Source organism: Molossus molossus, unplaced genomic scaffold (assembly GCF_014108415.1).
Source record: "Molossus molossus isolate mMolMol1 unplaced genomic scaffold, mMolMol1.p scaffold_m16_p_31, whole genome shotgun sequence".
In the NCBI taxonomy this organism is placed as follows: Eukaryota; Metazoa; Chordata; class Mammalia; order Chiroptera; family Molossidae; genus Molossus; species Molossus molossus.
The window spans coordinates 478,069-494,998 of NW_023425368.1; the positions used below are offsets into that span (position 1 = coordinate 478,069).

The following is a 16,930-nucleotide window of genomic DNA, read 5'->3' on the forward strand; positions in this document are numbered from 1 at the left end:
CCCAGAAGGAAAATCTGCTCCCCAAGGTGATGATTCCTGCCACCCAATGCAGTAGGTCTAATAGCTCGGGAAAGAAAAGTGGGATTCTTACGTTTTCATCAAACCGGGAATACTTGTCGCTTTCCGATAAAAACATCTCACGGGGCGGCACCTTCATCTTGGCCAGCCTGGCCGCCTGGGACAGACACACGGTCACGGCCCGGGCCATGCGGCTCACTCCCGGGCCCCAGCCGCTCCCAGCCCAGCCCCAAGCCCAGCCGGCCGGATGGGGGACGGGAGAGGACAGCGGCACATGGAAGCGGTGCCCTTGTGTCAGCAGTGGGGCTGCAGGGCTGTGCCCGGCCTCCAGCCTCCTGGGGGGTGCGTGGGGGGTGGGACGGGCCTGGGGGGCCTCGGGTTGAGGGCGGGTTGAGGGCGGCACAGAGAGCAGAGGCCACAGGGTGGAGCCCCGCCCCGCCTCCAAACTTTACCTCTTGTTCCTGCCTTTTCCTGGTAGCTTCCTCTCTCTTCCTCCTCCTCTCCTCCTCGACCTGGGGGCAGTGCACAGCCCGTGAGCAGGTCGGCCCCAGGCCCCTCTCTGGGAGGGGGGGACAAAGCAAAGCCCCTCTGTCCCCCGGGGTATGGACCAGCCCCGCGTGGACGGAACAGACAGGAAGGAGAGGTTTGGGAGGTGAAATCACAAGCTCCTTCTCGGACAGCCTGGGTTTCAGGTGCTTCCCGGCTGGGTGGCGCTCGGGCAGGTGACGGGACACAGGAGTCTGGGCACAGGTACGCGTGAGGCCCGGGAGCCCCAGCAGCCTGGCAAGAGCAGCGGCTGGGGGCGGAGACGGCGCACGCTGCCCGGAGGGCTGGCGCAGAGCTCGGGAAGCCAGCAGGGGCCGGGGCTGCTCTCCCTTCGGAGCCGGGCGTGTTCGCCTGCTGGGGGGCCTTCGCAGGGGTGCTGGCTACGGGCTGTGCTGACAAGAGCCAGAGCGGCCTGGAGACGCGAGGGTTGGGGTGCGAAGGGCCCTGTGCCCGTCAGGACCCGCCTCCGTGGCCACCCGGCCAGCCCGAGGGCCCGCGGGGAGAGGCGCGTGTGTGAAGCTGAGAAGGTCAGTGTGTGGACCCAGCGGTTTTCACGTTTCACAAGCTCCCACCGCGGGCCAGTTCGGTTCACTCACCCTTTTCTTCTCTTCTCTCTCTCTCAGTAAGGTTTCTCTGTCCACCAGCTTGACCACGGTCGGCAGTCCTGACAAGCAAGCGGTCCACAAGGGAAACTGAGGCCTAGGCCTGGTGTCCGTCTGTCCTGCCGCCCCCACAGCCTCCCACCTGACTCACCACCCCCTCCACCCCGGAGAAAAGCAAGGTGGGCCCCTTCCTCACTGCTCGTGACAGAAGCCCGAGTCACGAAATCGGCATGTCATTGGAACCTTGAACCCTAAGGGTTGTCTCTGCGAAGTCGAAAGACCCGCTGTGAACCCCGCTGGCATGAACCCCAAGGAGATCACGGCCAGATACCCACGGCTCTGGAACTGCTCGCTGTGCACAGACAGGGTGGCCTCAGGCCCCAGGCCAGGGTCTCATCTGTGGCTCTTTCCAGACACCCACCCAGCGTCCCTGCCACCTCCCTGCCCAGCACAGTGGCAGCTCCTTGGACCGAGTCCCCAGAAACAGCTGAGCGGAACCCACCCTCGTGGTCCTCGAGCCGCACTCCGAGCTCAGGAAGGATGTCGTCCCGCAGGGCGTCACTCAGCTGCAGGACCTCGGGGACTGGGGGCAGAGAGAGCCACTCAGGGGCGTCTGGAACCCGCGGGGGGGCGTCTGGAACCCGCGGGTGGGCCCCCTCCCCAGCCTCTGGAGGGAGCCGAGCAGCTCAGCGAGGCTGTGGGACACCCTAGAGTACCCAGGGCGTCCACAAGAGAAGGGCTGGTCCAAGGTCGGCAGTGCCTGCCCGCCCACCGAGGGCACGCAGCCCCGTGGGGAAGGGCAGCCCGTGGGGAAGGGCAGCCCCGTGGGGAAGGGCAGCCCCGTGGGGAAGGGCAGCCCGTGGGGAAGGGCGGCCCCGTGGGGAAGGGCGGCCCCGTGGGGAAGGGCGGGCCCGTGGGGAAGGGCGGGCCCGTGGGGAAGGGCAGCCCCGTGGGGAAGGGCAGCCCCATGGTTGCAGGCACACGGCCTCACCTTTCTTGTCGCGGGCGATCTTCCGCACGCCTTCCCTGAACTCCGACAGCGCCTGGAGGTACGGCATGACTGTGCCCTCGAGCTGTGGAGGGGGTTCCTTACTGAGAGAGGAGCTCAGCCCTGATTTACAAACCCGAGTCCGGCACACGCGCGGCACAGCCAGGAGCTCGGGGACACGGCGCGTGGGCTGCAGACACACGGAGCTGCCTGTGCCGGTCGTGGCAGGAGGGGCCAGGCCCGACCCCGTCCCTCCTGGCTGCTCACACACGCCCCCGGGGAGGCACTGACCCTGCCAGGCCCGACCCCGTCCCTCCTGGCTGTCCGCGCTGGGCTGGCACTCCTGAGCTGCCTCGTGAAGACAGCCATGCCCTCCACCCACCTGCACCCGCCTGCGTGCACCCTACTGTGCTGGGAACCAGTGGCAGGACCGGGACCTGCCCCAGAAGCCACAGCCTGCTGGGAGCACCGCGGGGAAGGGGTGGATCCAAACCAGCCAGGGCCAGCTTTCAGAATCTTTTTTTTTTTATCCTCACCCCTCACCCGAGGACATCTTTCCATTTCTTTGTTCAGGTAGAGTGGGAAAGAGAGAGAGAGAGAGAGAGAAACATCGACGTGAAAGGGGCACATCGAGTGGCTGCCTCCCGCACGACCCAACCAGGGCCGGGGACAAACTGCAACCGAGGTATGTGCCCTTAGCGGGAACCGAACCCGGGTCTCTCTGGACCGCAGGCCGACGCTCTGACCGCTGAGCCACACGGCCAGGGCCAGCTTCCGGGGTCTTGTGTGTCACTTTGCCTTCTCCCCCAGCCAGCCTGGGGCCAGGTCTCCTGCCTCCGTCACTCGGCAGCTCCGGGACAAGACAAGCATGAGATGCAAAGCTGGCGGGGCTGAGGGCCCAAGCTCGACCTGGGCTGGAGGGCGAGGCCCGCAGGCAGGAGCTGGGCTCCAGGGTCCAGGTCCTTCTCTGACCCGTGCAGGTGGAGCCCTGGTGGGGGAGGGGCGGAGGCTTTCTTGGCTGCCCGCCTCGCCACAGTGCGGCTGACCTGCAGTGCGCAGTGGGCCACTCTGTGCCCAGCTGGCTCACGACTCGAGCTGCCTCCCCTGCTCCCGAAACGGTCTAGGTTTGGGAGTGAGCCCATGAACTTCTGATGTGTGCACTGCGTGGCACCCGTGGGCCGGCAGGCTCACCCAGCACCCCTCCTGGGACCCGCATCCGCAGCTGGCTGGAGGCCCCACATCACCACCGGGACATCTAACGAGGCTTTTTTAAAAACAAACATCTAGAGTCACTTGCACAAGAGAACAGAGAAGCTGTGTGGTGTTCTAAGCACCGGGTTCCTGTGTGGTGACGTCCAGAAATGCCACAGCACCTTGCTCCAGGGCTGACAAGCCACGACGCTGTGGGCGTGGTCTGGCGGGGCTGCCAAGGACGCACAGCTGCTCTGGAAGCTGCTTCTTGGGGGACATCTCTGAACCCCATCTGCAGGCTTCCTGCCTTCTGTGCTGTATCCGACAAACTTCTCCTGTTCCTTTGAAGTAACAGTTGCTACATTTAAGTGTTTACGGGTGCGTCCCAGTCGCCGTGTCGGCGCTCCTGGCCGGGGAGGGCGCCGTTCCCCGAGAGCGCCTCGGCGTGCGCTCGTCCCGTGCGGCTGCCAGGCCGCGGAGCGAGTGTCTGCCCCGCGTCCCAGTCACCGTGTCGGCGCTCCTGGCCGGGGAGGGCGCCGTTCCCCGAGAGCGCCTCGGCGTGCACTAGTCCCGTGCGGTTGCCAGGCCGCGGAGCGAGTGTCTGCCCGGTGAACTCTCTCCGGGCACAGACCACCAGGCAGTGGTCCACGCGGCGTCTGAACATCGGGACACGGGTTCGGGATGAGCGAGTGAGGGTCCTGCAGCCGTGGGGCTGCGACCTCAGCAAGGGGACTGCCCTCGCGCCTGGCCTCCGGGCGCCACCTCAGACGGGCACAGGTCCTCCCGCCCGGCGGACAGTGAGGAAGGACCTTCCGCACAGAGGGGCAGCCAACTGCACTCAGTTCCCCCAGCCAGGTGGAGACGTGGCCGAGTGCCGGCCTCCGAGTGCCCACAGGGGTGACCCAGCAGGGGACAGGCAAGAGGAAGAGCCAGGTGTGGAAGGCAGGAGAGGCCCCTGGCAGTGGGCAGTTCCCAGGGGACGGGTGGCTGAGGTCAGCCCAGCAGGGAGACTCTGGGCCCAGGGGGCTGTACTCACATTTAGGCTGCTTCCAGGTCCTCCGACAGGGAACCCCAGGGAACTTTCCTCCTCGATGGCCCCGAAAATCTAGGGAGAGAAACACACGTGTGGGAGGAAGAGGTCTGGGAGATGACGCTCGCTGACCCACCCACGAAACGCACTGCTACACGGGAGGGAGGCGGCAGGTCACCCTCAGCGCCTGCCTGCAGCAGAGACCCCGGACCCGTCAGCACGAGGCTCACAGGTGCGCTGGCTCAGAGGAAGGGCCGCTGCACACTGGTCTGCACTGAGGGGCAGAGCGCACCCCGCTCAGCGCTGCCCCGGCGCCTGCAGGCCCTGACCTTCAGCATGTGGGTGAGGTACCGAGCGATGCTCTCCAGCAGAGCGCGGTTGGGCCTCCTCCGCGCAGACTTCCGGTTGGCCATGTACAGGTTGCACTGGCTGACCAGGGCCCGCATCTCTTCCATGGCCGTGCGCGTGTCCACACTGTCACAGAGGGCTTCGTGCACCGCTGTCTTCCTGCCGTAGAAACTGAGCGAGGGAGGAAGGGATGGGGCCGTCAGCCCACCACAGCCTCGTGGCCCGGCTGGCCCCGCTGTCGGGGAGCACGGGTCGCAGGCACGTCTACGAGCCCGGAGAACAGGTGCCCCCTCACCTCTCGTTCAGCTCGATTTCCTCCTCCTCCCACTTTTCGAACTGGCCGGTGACATCAACAGGAGAACGAAGGATGTCTTTCACGTTCAAGAAAAATTCCTACAGTTAGAGAGTCCGTTTGTGGCGTTCAGACAGCTTTCCTGCCCAGGAGCTGGCTGGTGAAGTGTCACCGTGCTGATGCACAGCCCGACAACCACACCACAGCCGGGCAACCAACCACACCGGCAACCACACGCACAGCCGGGCAACCACACGCACAGCCGGGCAACCAACCACACCGGCAACCACACGCACAGCTGGGCAACCACATGCACAGCCGGGCAACCAACCGCACCGGCAACCACACGCACAGCTGGGCAACCACACGCACAGCCGGGCAACCAACCACACACACAGCCGGGCAACCACACGCACAGCCGGGCAACCAACCGCACCGGCAACCACACGCACAGCCGGGCAACCACACGCACAGCCGGGCGACCAACCACACCGGCAACCACACGCACAGCCGGGCAACCAACCACACCGGCAACCACACGCACAGCCGGGCAACCAACCGCACCGGCAACCACACGCACAGCCGGGCAACCACACGCACAGCCGGGCAACCAACCACACGCACAGCCGGGCAACCACACGCACAGCCGGGCAACCAACCACACCGGCAACCACACGCACAGCTGGGCAACCACATGCACAGCCGGGCAACCAACCACACACACAGCCGGGCAACCACACGCACAGCCGGGCAACCAACCGCACCGGCAACCACACGCACAGCCGGGCAACCACACGCACAGCCGGGCAACCAACCACACTGGCAACCACACGCACAGCCGGGCAACCACACGCACAGCCGGGCAACCACACGCACAGCCGGGCAACCAACCACACCGGCAACCACACGCACAGTCGGGCAACCACACGCACAGCCGGGCAACCAACTGCACTGGCAACCACACACACAGCCGGGCAACCACACGCACTGGCAACCACACGCACAGCCGGGCAACCACACGCACAGCCAGGCAACCACACGCACAGCTGGGCAACCACACACACAGCCGGGCAACCACACGCACAGCAAGTACATGAGGCTCCTTCCTCTCTGGGGGCTCAGACACGCTGTTCAAGGACAACGGCCTGCTGGTTCTCCACCCTCGCGGACTCACGTTCATGAACTTCTCGTACTGCAGGGCCGAGTCCATGGTGTTGCTCGAGTAGTCCAGCGTGTCCTTCCACGAGTGCAGGAGGAAGGCCAAGCGCAGCTGCCTCGCTGCGGAGGGAACAGCGCACGGCCCCTCAGCGTCCGAGAGCGCCGCTGTCGCCGTCCCCCGGCGGCCAAGGTCTCCGGGAGCGGCCAGTGCTTACCCGAGTGCTTCTTTAAGGCGTCTTTGATGGTGATGAAGTTTTTGAGCGACTTGGACATTTTGCAGCCCGAGATCGTCAGGTGGCCCGTGTGCAGGAAGTATCGCACCCAGCAGTCGTTTTCAAAGTAGGCCTGCACGCGGGGGAGCGAGGGCACTGAGTCCCCCGGCGCCTTTCCTTGCGGGGAGGGTGCTGGCCCCACTGTAAGCCTGGGGTCGCCTGGGTTCACACGGCGCAGGTGGGAGAAGGTGCTGCCTTTTCTAGGTGGGCAACTGGAGCTCAGAGGGACAGCCCTGGGTCCATGAGCAAGGAGGTAACAAGTGGTTCGAATCTAGGCCTGTCTATTGCCAAAGGCCAGGCGGTTAATGTGGGAAATCAGCCTAGATAATTGGGGCTCAGTTTCCCACTGACAGACCGTGATGCGGAAGCCGGGTTCTACCCAGACAGCCCCTTGCGGACGGCCCCTGACCGCCCCACCGCGCAGGACGCGCCTACCTCCGACTGCGCCAGCTCGTTGTCGTGGTGGGGGAAGCGGAGGTCGAAGCCCCCTCCGTGCAGATCCATCGAGGCTCCCAGGAGGGTGCCCGCCATGGCAGAGCATTCGATGTGCCACCCCGGACGTCCCTAGGGAGCAGACCACCCCGTGACCGGCTGCCTGAGCTCCAGGCCTCCCTCACCCGTGTTCTGACCCTCAAACCCTGAGCTTTCCTGGGGCGGTCTGCACGGTCCCGTGGCTTCCCGCTGAGGCCGTGCCACTCCAGACCTCTCGGCACTCGGCCGGGGGCAGTGGAGCAGCCCTCCCCGCAGGGTGGGGTGTTGTCACGGGGACGGTCAGGGAGTGACTTGGTCCCGGGAGCTGGTAATACTCAGAGCCCGTGAGGAGCAGGGGCCTCCGAGGCGGCCCGGCAGCTGCACCCCAGCTGGCCCGCAGGCTCTGTGGCCCCCAGCTCCGGGATGGGGCGCTGTCTGCTCACGGGGGAAGGGCCTGCCCACGGTGGCCCACCACCTGCCCGCGCCTTCCCGGTGCTCACCTTGCCCCACGGGCACGGCCAGGAGGGCTCCCCGGCCTTGGAGGCTTTCCACAGGGCGAAGTCGTTGGGGGACCGCTTCTCGTTCAGGCGTTCTGCCGAGACGCTCAGGTCGCCTGCGCAGACACAGGAGGGGCGCTCGCCGGCCTGGATGCGTCTCACCGCAAGGCCAGTCTGCGCCCACTGCTCGGTCCCTGGCTAGTTCCCGTTATTCACACGGTCGAGCACCCTGCAGGCTCTCTGCCCAGACTGCGGCGTAGCCGTGCCTTGTTCACGGAACCCCACGCAGCGCACCGGACACAGCGCTGCGAACAAGCACGCCGCCCGGAGGCCGGCCTTCCTTCCCAGAGAATCCTTGGTGCCCAGGACGGAGCTGGGCGAAGGGGCCGAGCAAGGGCCCTCAGCCCGCACCCAGGCCCCTTTCTGGGCTGTCACCCACTCACGGAAAACTCCAGAACAGGAGGGACATTCTTTTTTTTTTTTATCCTCACCCGAGGATATTTTTCCATTTTTGTTCACATAGAGTGGGAGGGAGAGAGAGAAACATCGACACGAGAGAGACACATCGACCGGCTGCCTCCCACACGACCCCAAATAGGGCCCGAGATTCATTGGTCCACAGGCCGACGCTCTAACCGCTGAGCCACACTGGCCAGGGCAGGAAGGACAGTCTCAGTGTCCCGCCGTCAGGACACAGGCACGCTGCCCTGAGAGCCAGCAGAGGGGAAGCATGTGCGTCTCCACCTTCGTAAGACCCGGAGCAGCACAGGCAGAACCCTCGGCGGGTGCACGGAGAAGCGGGGAAACGGCGTGGTCAGAGCTCGCCGTGACCAGTCCCCACCGTGCTGTGCTGCTCTGCAGGCCTGGGTTCCTCAGGCCCCACAGGCCCGGCACAGACGCCCCACACGGGACACACTGCCCCGCTCCGCCGGCTCCCACTGCCCACGAGTGCTTCACCAGAGGCGAGGCGTGGCACGTGGCACGCGTCCCGCCACCCTTGGACAGGTGGTGTGCACTTAGGTTTGGAATTTGACGCGCGAACGTTTCTGGTTTTAAGAATCTATTCAGAAAAATTCTGTGACAGAGAGGAGCTTGCTCAGCACACCCCTCCTCCCGCCACCAGACGTCCCTGTTTGGTGACACTATTATTTGCTCGAGATTTTTTAAAGGAAGCGAAGCCGCACGGCCCGCTCCCTGTGCGCCCCCCTCGGCGGAGTGTCAGGAGGCCCCACTGGCGCCCGGCAGCTCTCAGAATCGCAGGCTGGCCTTCCCTGCTGCAGCCCCGGCGCTGGATGAAAGGTACTTCCGGGCTCCGTGCAGTGAGGGTCATCGGGCCGAGCGACAGCTGGGAAGCGGGCCTGTCCCTCTGCTCGCTGCTGGGCTCCTCTGCTCACCGTCACTCGGACTCTAACAGCCCGCCCGGGAGGAACAGGCCCGAGCACCGTGCTGTCTCAGGGAACAGCCGGCCGGGGCAGGCAGGGGACTCGGCACACAGCCCCAGCCCGCGAGCCCGCCCGGGAGGAACAGGCCCGAGAACCGCGCTGTCTCAGGGGACAGCTGGCCGGGGCAGGCAGGGGACTTGGCACACAGCCCCTGCCCGCGAGCCCGCAGCGGCGGGGCTGGCCCCTCGGGCTTTCCCTCCTGACGCCCCGCTTCCTGTCCTCGGGAGCAGTGGTTTCCGCCTTCATCACCTCACGGCTGTGAGCTGACAACCGAATCCCCACACACACTGAACACATTGTATCTTTACTGACATGACCAAAAAGGGAAGAGTTGTTGCTGTGTTGGCTATTGTCATTGTGTTGTTATTAATCCTCACCTAAGATATTTCCCGATATTCTAGAGAGAACAGAAGGGAAGAAGGGAGAGGGAGAGAGGGACAGAGAGACACACAGAGAGAAATACCGTCGCATCGACTGGTTGCCTCCTGCAGGACCCCAGTTGGGGCCGGGGATGGAACCTGCAGCCCAGGCACATGCCCTTGACCGGGACTCAAACCTGAGACCCTTCGGTCCTTGGGCCAACTCTAACCACTGAGCAGACGGGCCAGGGCTGGCTGTTGTCATTTTTCCACTTGGCAATGTGAGGAAAAGAGGTCAGTGCCGCCCTGGCCAGTTCGGCTCAGTGGTTAGAGCATCAGCCTGCAGACCAGAGTCGCGGGTTCGATTCTGGTCAAGGGCATGTACCTCGGTTGCGTTTCGTCCCCGGTCCCGGTCGGGGTCGTGCAGGAGGCAGCCGGTCAATGTGTCGCTCTCACGTCGACGTTTCTCTCTCTCTCTCTCCCACTCTACCTGAAGATAGACAGAAAAATAGCCTCAGGTGAGGATTAAAAAGAAAGAGGTCAGTGCCCGAGGGACCAGACGGGCGCCCGTGTCAGGAGTCCGAGTCCGCGGCACAGGCGCCTGGCTGCCCGCAGCTGCGCTGCACCTCGGCCGGGGCGCGCGTCCTCCGCGCCCGCATCGTCTCCCGTTAGCCAGCCTGCTGCAGCTTGTCTGCTGGTCTTGGTGACGAACTGGAGACCAGCTTGTCATCTCCGCCCCTCCCTGCTCTGTGCTCCCGTCCCCGTCACTGTCGCTCCTTCTCCAGCTTCGGACGCATCGCTGGCCTGATTTTCCTCCTTTTGTTTCCGTCCCTGGGCCCAGCCCCTCGCCGCGGCGCAGTGTGGACATCGCCCTGTCCACGTCCCCTTCCTGCAGGCACTCAGGAGAGCGGGCTCACGCGGGTGTGTGCGGGTGTCCTTCCTCCGTTCGGACTCGGCCAGCTGGACTCGGTCAGGTGACGCAGGCGCCTGCCTTCCCTGCAGGAGGCCGAGCAGGCGCTGCCTCGGCCTGGGCTCTGGGCAGGAGCTCCAGAGCAAGCGCAGAGCCCCGCTGTCCGCGGTCTCACGCGAGGGCGACGTGGTAGGTGGGGAACCCGGTCAGCCCGTTTCTCCTGGGTGCCGCTCCCAGGACACCTGGGCCGCCTTCAGGGCCGACGGAAGGTGGGTGACGTGCACATTTCCTTGTGGCCGTGGCACTGCCTCCTTTGCCCCCAGGCCCTGCTCTGACTCCGGCCTCTGGGGCCGCGGTTTCCTTCTTCACTGTCCGCACCATCTCCGTGGAGAGCACGGGCTGGTAGGTCTGCGTGTGCCCGCGTGGTGACAGTGCTCCAATCACTGAGATCGGCGTCTGGCCCCGTGAGCAGCCACCCTTCGGGGTTGGCTGGGGCTCCTTTATGTGGCCTGCTGTGTGGTCCTTCAAGGCGTGGACGTTCCTAAATTCCTGGGGACGATGTTCTGACGTGAGCCCTCGGCCGTGAATGTGTATGTCAACCCTGTGCCGGCCTCGGGCCTGCTGTGTGGTCCTTCAAGGCGTGGACGTTCCTAAATTCCTGGGGACGACGTTCTGACGTGAGCCCACGGCCGTGAATGTGTATGTCAACCCTGTGCCGGCCTCGGGCCTGCTGTGTGGTCCTTCAAGGCGTGGACGTTCCTAAATTCCTGGGGACGACGTTCTGACGTGAGCCCACGGCGTGAATGTGTATGTCAACCCTGTGCCGGCCTCGGGCCTGCTGTGTGGTCCTTCAAGGCGTGGACGTTCCTAAATTCCTGGGGACGACGTTCTGACGTGAGCCCACGGCCGTGAATGTGTATGTCAACCCTGTGCCGGCCTCGTGGGCCCGGGGCGCGATCGGCCCAGTTCTGGGAAGTGTAGCGACCCCTTGTGGGTGGGGGTGTCTACTTCCCAGGCACCAGGGGCGTGGAGACCCTGCTGTCTGGTCCAGAGTATGAATGGTCCCCGTGGGGGACAGGGGCTTTGGCATCATGAACTCGCCTCCTCTACTCTGATGAGCGTGTTCAGCCTTAAATGCCACGAGGTCTCATACTGACTCGGTCTACCTTTTCTGAACGTTTCTGTGTTGTCTCGTTTTGTTTTTGGTTCTGATATTTCTTTAGCACGGAGCCCTAAAGGTGAAATTACTTGATCAAAAGCATAAACATTTTAGTCCGGCCAGTGTGGCTCAGTGGTTGAGCGTCGACCCTGCACCAAGAGGTCGCCGGTTTGATTCCCGGTCAGGGCACATGCCCAGGTTGTGGGCCTGATCCCCAGTGGGGGGCGCGCAGGAGGCGGCCAGTCGATGTTCTCTCTCATCCATGTTTCCATCTCTCTCTCTAAAATCAGTAAATGTAAAAGCATGCTTTAAAAAATAAATAAGTACGTAGCAGAGCAGCTCCCTCGCTGCGATCTATTGAAAGTCAGCCCTCGACACAAGGGTTTGTTTTTCTTTTTTAGAAAAACGTAAAATACAGTGAAACAAGCACTCCGAGTGGCGAGTGGCGCCCGGGCAGTCGGTGGCGCCCCAGCTGCCCCAGGAAAGGCACCCTTGCCCTGCCCCCATTCCTGCCCATCCCGCCCAGCCGGGTCACTGGCTGCCCTCCCCGCCCGCGGTGCCGGTCCGGAACCTGTGGGGACCAGACCCACGACTCCACTCCCTCGCCTCCAACAGGGCCCTGGGCCTTCACTCCCACTAAGTGGGGCTCAGACGCTAGGGGGGCTCCCGCCCACCCGTGACTGGCGTGTGCCTCCTCATTCAGGCTGTGAGCTGCATGTTCCCAACACCCGGCTCCAAGCTCCCAACGGTCGCGCGCGGCCCACACCCACCTGTCCGGGGTGCTCTCGGCACCCACACTCCGACCAGCGCGGCCTCGAGTGTGCTGCGCTTCTCAAGGCAGCAGTTGGCGCACCAACCCCCGGAAAGTCCAGGTGCAGCTCTGACTCCCTACACCTAACCGCTGACAGCTGCTGAGGACTGGGAGCCTCCCCACCCGCGCAGCCAGGTGCCGCAGACCTCGTGCACGCGCTGTATCCTTACGGAAAGCAAGGCAGAAAGACGAGGGTGTTGAGAATGTCACGTGGGAGGGAAGTGCGTTCACAGGGCCCCTGAAAACACCCGCGTATAAGCGGGCCTGCGCGGTGCAAATTCGTGCTGTTCAAGGGCAAACTGAATTTATTTACTTGCTTATTAAAAATTAACACGTCTGCACTGGCCAGTTTGGTTCAGTGGTTAGAGCATCGGCCCTCGGATCAGAGGGTCACGGGTTCAATTTCTGGTCCAGGGCATGTACCTGGGTGGCAGGTTGACCCCAGCCCCAGTCGGGGCCATGCTGGAGGACCCCAATCGATGTGTCTCTCTCACATAGATGCTTCTCTCTCTCTCCCTCCCTTTCCGTTCTCTCTAAAAAATCAATGGAAAAATCTCCTCGGTGGAGGATTAACAACAACAAAATATACGTTTCACCCTGGCCAGTCAGCTCAGTTGGTTAGAGCATTGTTCTGATATGCCAAGGTTGTGGGTTCGATCCCCAGTCAGGGCACATATAAGAATCAAACAATTAATGCATAAATAAGTGGAATAACAAAGCGATGTTTCTCTCTCTCTCTCTAATCAATCGATAAAATAATTCATTTCATAGGCTCTGTAGAGAATTCCTAAAACCTCGGTGCTGGCCTTGACCATCTGACCCTCCCCGATCTCCACGGCCGCACTCACCTTCCCCCTCGTGCAGGGCTTTCTGATCCCCCACGGCCTCAGGCACCAGCTTCCCGTAGGAGTGTCCCTTGCTGGAGGCAAACTTCACCGTATCGAAGTAGACGGACCCGTTCGAAACGTAGCTGGAAAACAGGCGGAAGTTGGGGAAAGTGCAGATCCATCGGCCCAGAGCCACTTGGGGCAACCGGACATCTGAAGGGTTAGCTGGCTTCGGCCAGCCCAGCCTCGGCTCCGGTTCGCTCCTCCCACAGCTCTGTGACGCGGTCTTCAATCCACTGCGCCGTGCGGGCTGAGCGGGGACACGACGAGGACACTTCACTGGGCAGAGGCACAGCCCTCACTACCCAGCACGCAGCGCTCCCTCTGCAGACCTTAGCGTGTCCCTCTGCAGACCTCTGCTGCGTGTCCTGTGTGCACACAGCGTGTCCCCCTGCAGACCTCTGCTGCACGTCCTGTGTGCACACAGCGTGTCCCTCTGCAGACCTTAGCGTGTCCCTCTGCAGACCTCTGCTGCGTGTCCTGTGTGCACACAGCGTGTCCCTCTGCAGACCTTAGAGTGTCCCTCTGCAGACCTCTGCTGCGTGTCCTGTGTGCACACAGCGTGTCCCTCTGCAGACCTCTGCTGCACGTCCTGTGTGCACACAGCGTGTCCCTCTGCAGACCTTAGTGTGTCCCTCTGCAGACCTCTGCTGCGTGTCCTGTGCGCACACAGCGTGTCCCTCTGCAGACCTTAGTGTGTCCCTCTGCAGACCTCTGCTACATGTCCTGTGCGCATGCAGCTCCTCCCTGGCCCTGCCTGGGGACAGCACCCTCCTGGGTGACACACTTTGCCTCTGTCTACATTCTGCCCACCGGTGTGGCCCGCCTGGCATGCCTGTCTTCCCTCACCTCAGCCTGGCACATGTCCTTCCGTCTGCACACTCTCCTGCTGCCCTGCAGTGACTGTGCTCAGGGGGACAGAGGGGAAGCGTCATCTTGAGAAGCTGCACTGCTCGGGGCCCCGTGCTGGGAGTGCCCGCCTGCCTCCTCTTCCCTGGGAGCGGGGATGTCTCTCAGAGCAGGTGCCAGCTGCAGAGAGATGCCCGGCTCACGTCTGTGCTTGCACTGTTGGCTACTTCTGAACGCGCCAACTCAGGAGGCTTAGGGAGTTCCATGCAGTCAGAAAGTGCTAGAATGGCACACCGGGGGCAGGGCAGTGGCCGGCAGGGGCAGGGTTAGGAGCAGCACGCAGCAGGAGCCCACCCGGGCACGGAGCACCGCAAGAAACAGCCCTGCCCCGGGAGGCGACACGCACTGTGCAAGTGCCTGCCCATGACGTTGACGCCACGAAGACCGCAGTGCCCACGCACACCAGCATGCGGCTCTGGCCCCTGACCAACGGCGTGAGGGTGAGCGCGAGGGTGAGCGTGAAAGGGAACTGCAGGCTCGCTGTGTCCCCAAATCCGGATAGTGTGGTCCTAACCTCCAGTAACTCAGAACTGCCTGTGTTTAGCTCTTTAACGAGATCATGAAGGTAAATGAGGCGGCGAGGGTGGGCCCCAATCCACGAATGGCGTCCTTACAGAGAGAGGTGGCTGGGACTCCAAAGGAGACCCCGGGCACACATGCACAGAGCAACAGTGTGGGGATGTGGCGAGGGCGCAGCCATCTGCAGGCCGAGGAGAGGAGCCCGGCACAGCCCCCGGGGTCCCCGAGGACCAGCCCTGCCGACACCCTGACCGCGGGCTTCGGACTCCAGCCGCCCCGGCCGCTCCCTCGCAGCGCCGCAGCCACAGCGGTGCGCCACCCCCAGGCGGAGGGAAGGGCCCGAGGGCCTTGCGCTCACCCGTAGCCGTTGTCCACAATCTTCTGGACGAAGCTCACGATCTCCGGCACGTACTCGCTGACCCGGGTGAGGACGTCAGGAGGGAGCACCTGCGGGCGCAGACAGCCTGGTCGTCCCTCGTCACGCCCGCGCCCTGGCCCCGCAGCGAGGACAGGCCCCGGCAGCACTCACGTTCAGGGCCTCCATGTCTCTGTGGAACTCCCGCTCCCAGAACTGCGGCAGCTCGGAGAAGATGGCATTGCTGGTCACCTCGCTGCCCAGGGTGCAGTCCAGCCAGTCAGAGAGCAAATCCTTCGCTTCCTCCAACAGCACCTGGGGAGGACGGGACAGGGCATTCTCACGTGTGTGGTCGTGTGTGGTCGCACAGGAGCGCCTCCCGCGAGTGGTCTGCACCGTCGAAGGCGCACCCAGCCCTGCCCGGAGCCCTGAGGTCACCGTCTCCCGAGCCCAAGGCTCCCGCAGCTGACGTCAGCACTGTGACCAACATCGACCCGTGAACAGGAAGAACAATGCAACGGTCAAGGTCAGTCACTAACAAGAGCTCACAGGCCTTGCCCTGGCCAGTTTGGCTCAGCGGTTAGAGCATCGGCCTGCGGTCCCGAGAGACCCGGGTTCGGTTCCCGCTAAGGGCACGTACCTAGGTTGCAGTTTGTCCCCGGCCCTGGTTGGTCGTGCGGGTGGCAGCCACTCGATGTGTCCCTTTCACATCGATGTTTCTCTCTCTCTCTTCCTCCCACTCTACCTCAACAAAAAAATGGAAAAAATGTCCTCGGGTGAGGATAAAAAATAAAAAAAAGAGCTCACAGGCCTTACGGGTACACACCCAACAGCAGCTAACAGGCCTTACGTGTACACACCTAACAACAGCTAACGGGCCTTACGTGTACACACCCAACAGCAGCTAACAGGCCTTACGTGTACACACCCAACAGCAGCTAACGGGCCTTACGTGTACGCACCCAACAGCAGCTAACGGGCCTTACGTGTACGCACCCAACAGCAGCTAACGGGCCTTAATACGTAAACACCCAACAGCAGCTAACTGGCCTTACGGGTACACACCTAACAGCAGCTAACGGGCCTTAATACGTACACACCCAACAGCAGCTAACTGGCCTTACGGGTACACACCTAACAGCAGCTAACAGGCCTTACGTGTACACACCTAACAACAGCTAACAGGCCTTACGTGTACGCACCCAATAGCAGCTAACGGGCCTTACATGTACGCACCCAACAGCAGCTAACAGGCCTTACGTGTACGCACCCAACAGCAGCTAACGGGCCTTAGATGTACGCACCCAACAGCAGCTAACGGGCCTTAATACGTAAACACCCAACAGCAGCTAACGGGCCTTATGTGTACGCACCCAACAGCAGCTAACAGGCCTTACGTGTACGCACCCAACAGCAGCTAACGGTCCTTAGGTGTACGCACCCAACAGCAGCACATCCGACCATGCGAGGCAAAGACCGATAGAGCCACAAGTAGATCACAGGTGGCAATCTCGACACCCCTCCCTTGGAAACGGACAGCTCGGCAGCAGGAATGCAACACCCCGTCATCCATGGGGTGTGGCAGACACCTACAGACCACTCTACCCAACAACGGGCAGAACACACATTCTTCCCAGGCTCACGTGGAATAATCGGGAAGACCAATCACAGGCTGGGCCACAAAACACAGAACAAACTCAAAAGAACAGACATCATAAGTCTCTGCCATCAGACCAAGTCCATTAAACTAGAAACTAACCACAGAAAAATAACTGGAAAATCCCAAAACTTGTAGAGATTAAACAACACACTTCTAAATAACACGAGTTGGATATCTCAAAAAAAACACTTTAAAATATTTTGAACTAAATAAAAATGAACATACAACTTATCAAATTTTGTGGGATGCAGCAAAATCAGTGCTTAGAGAAAAATTCATAGTATTGATACATATATTAGCAAAAAACCTAAACAGCAGCTAACAAGTTTCAATCATCTTACAAGTTTCTACCTTAGGAAACTAGAAAAAGAAGAGCAAATTAAATCCAACTAGGCAGAAGAAAATAGATGATAAAAATTAAAGCAGAATACAGGAAATCAATAGAGAAAAGTCCACAAAGCCAAAAGCTGGTTCTTTAGAAAGATCGATGAAACTGACAGGCCTCT

General features: G+C 62.2%; 1 protein-coding gene across 2 annotated transcripts in view; it reads right to left on the minus strand.

Annotated features, from left to right (window-relative positions):
* Positions 1-16,930, minus strand: part of CARS1 (cysteinyl-tRNA synthetase 1) — a 38,482-nt gene that overhangs the window by 1,132 nt on the left and 20,420 nt on the right. For both annotated transcript variants that reach the window (XM_036281147.1, XM_036281146.1), the window contains 15 exons: positions 14,939-15,079; positions 14,768-14,856; positions 12,943-13,064; positions 7,417-7,529; positions 6,881-7,009; positions 6,389-6,518; positions 6,190-6,293; positions 5,019-5,116; positions 4,705-4,894; positions 4,382-4,450; positions 2,158-2,239; positions 1,669-1,749; positions 1,161-1,228; positions 471-530; positions 92-175 (listed from right to left, as the gene is read on the minus strand). In XM_036281147.1, the coding sequence (XP_036137040.1) occupies positions 92-175; positions 471-530; positions 1,161-1,228; positions 1,669-1,749; positions 2,158-2,239; positions 4,382-4,450; positions 4,705-4,894; positions 5,019-5,116; positions 6,190-6,293; positions 6,389-6,518; positions 6,881-7,009; positions 7,417-7,529; positions 12,943-13,064; positions 14,768-14,856; positions 14,939-15,079 (1,560 nt within the window). The remainder of the gene's footprint in view (positions 1-91; positions 176-470; positions 531-1,160; positions 1,229-1,668; positions 1,750-2,157; positions 2,240-4,381; positions 4,451-4,704; positions 4,895-5,018; positions 5,117-6,189; positions 6,294-6,388; positions 6,519-6,880; positions 7,010-7,416; positions 7,530-12,942; positions 13,065-14,767; positions 14,857-14,938; positions 15,080-16,930) is intronic.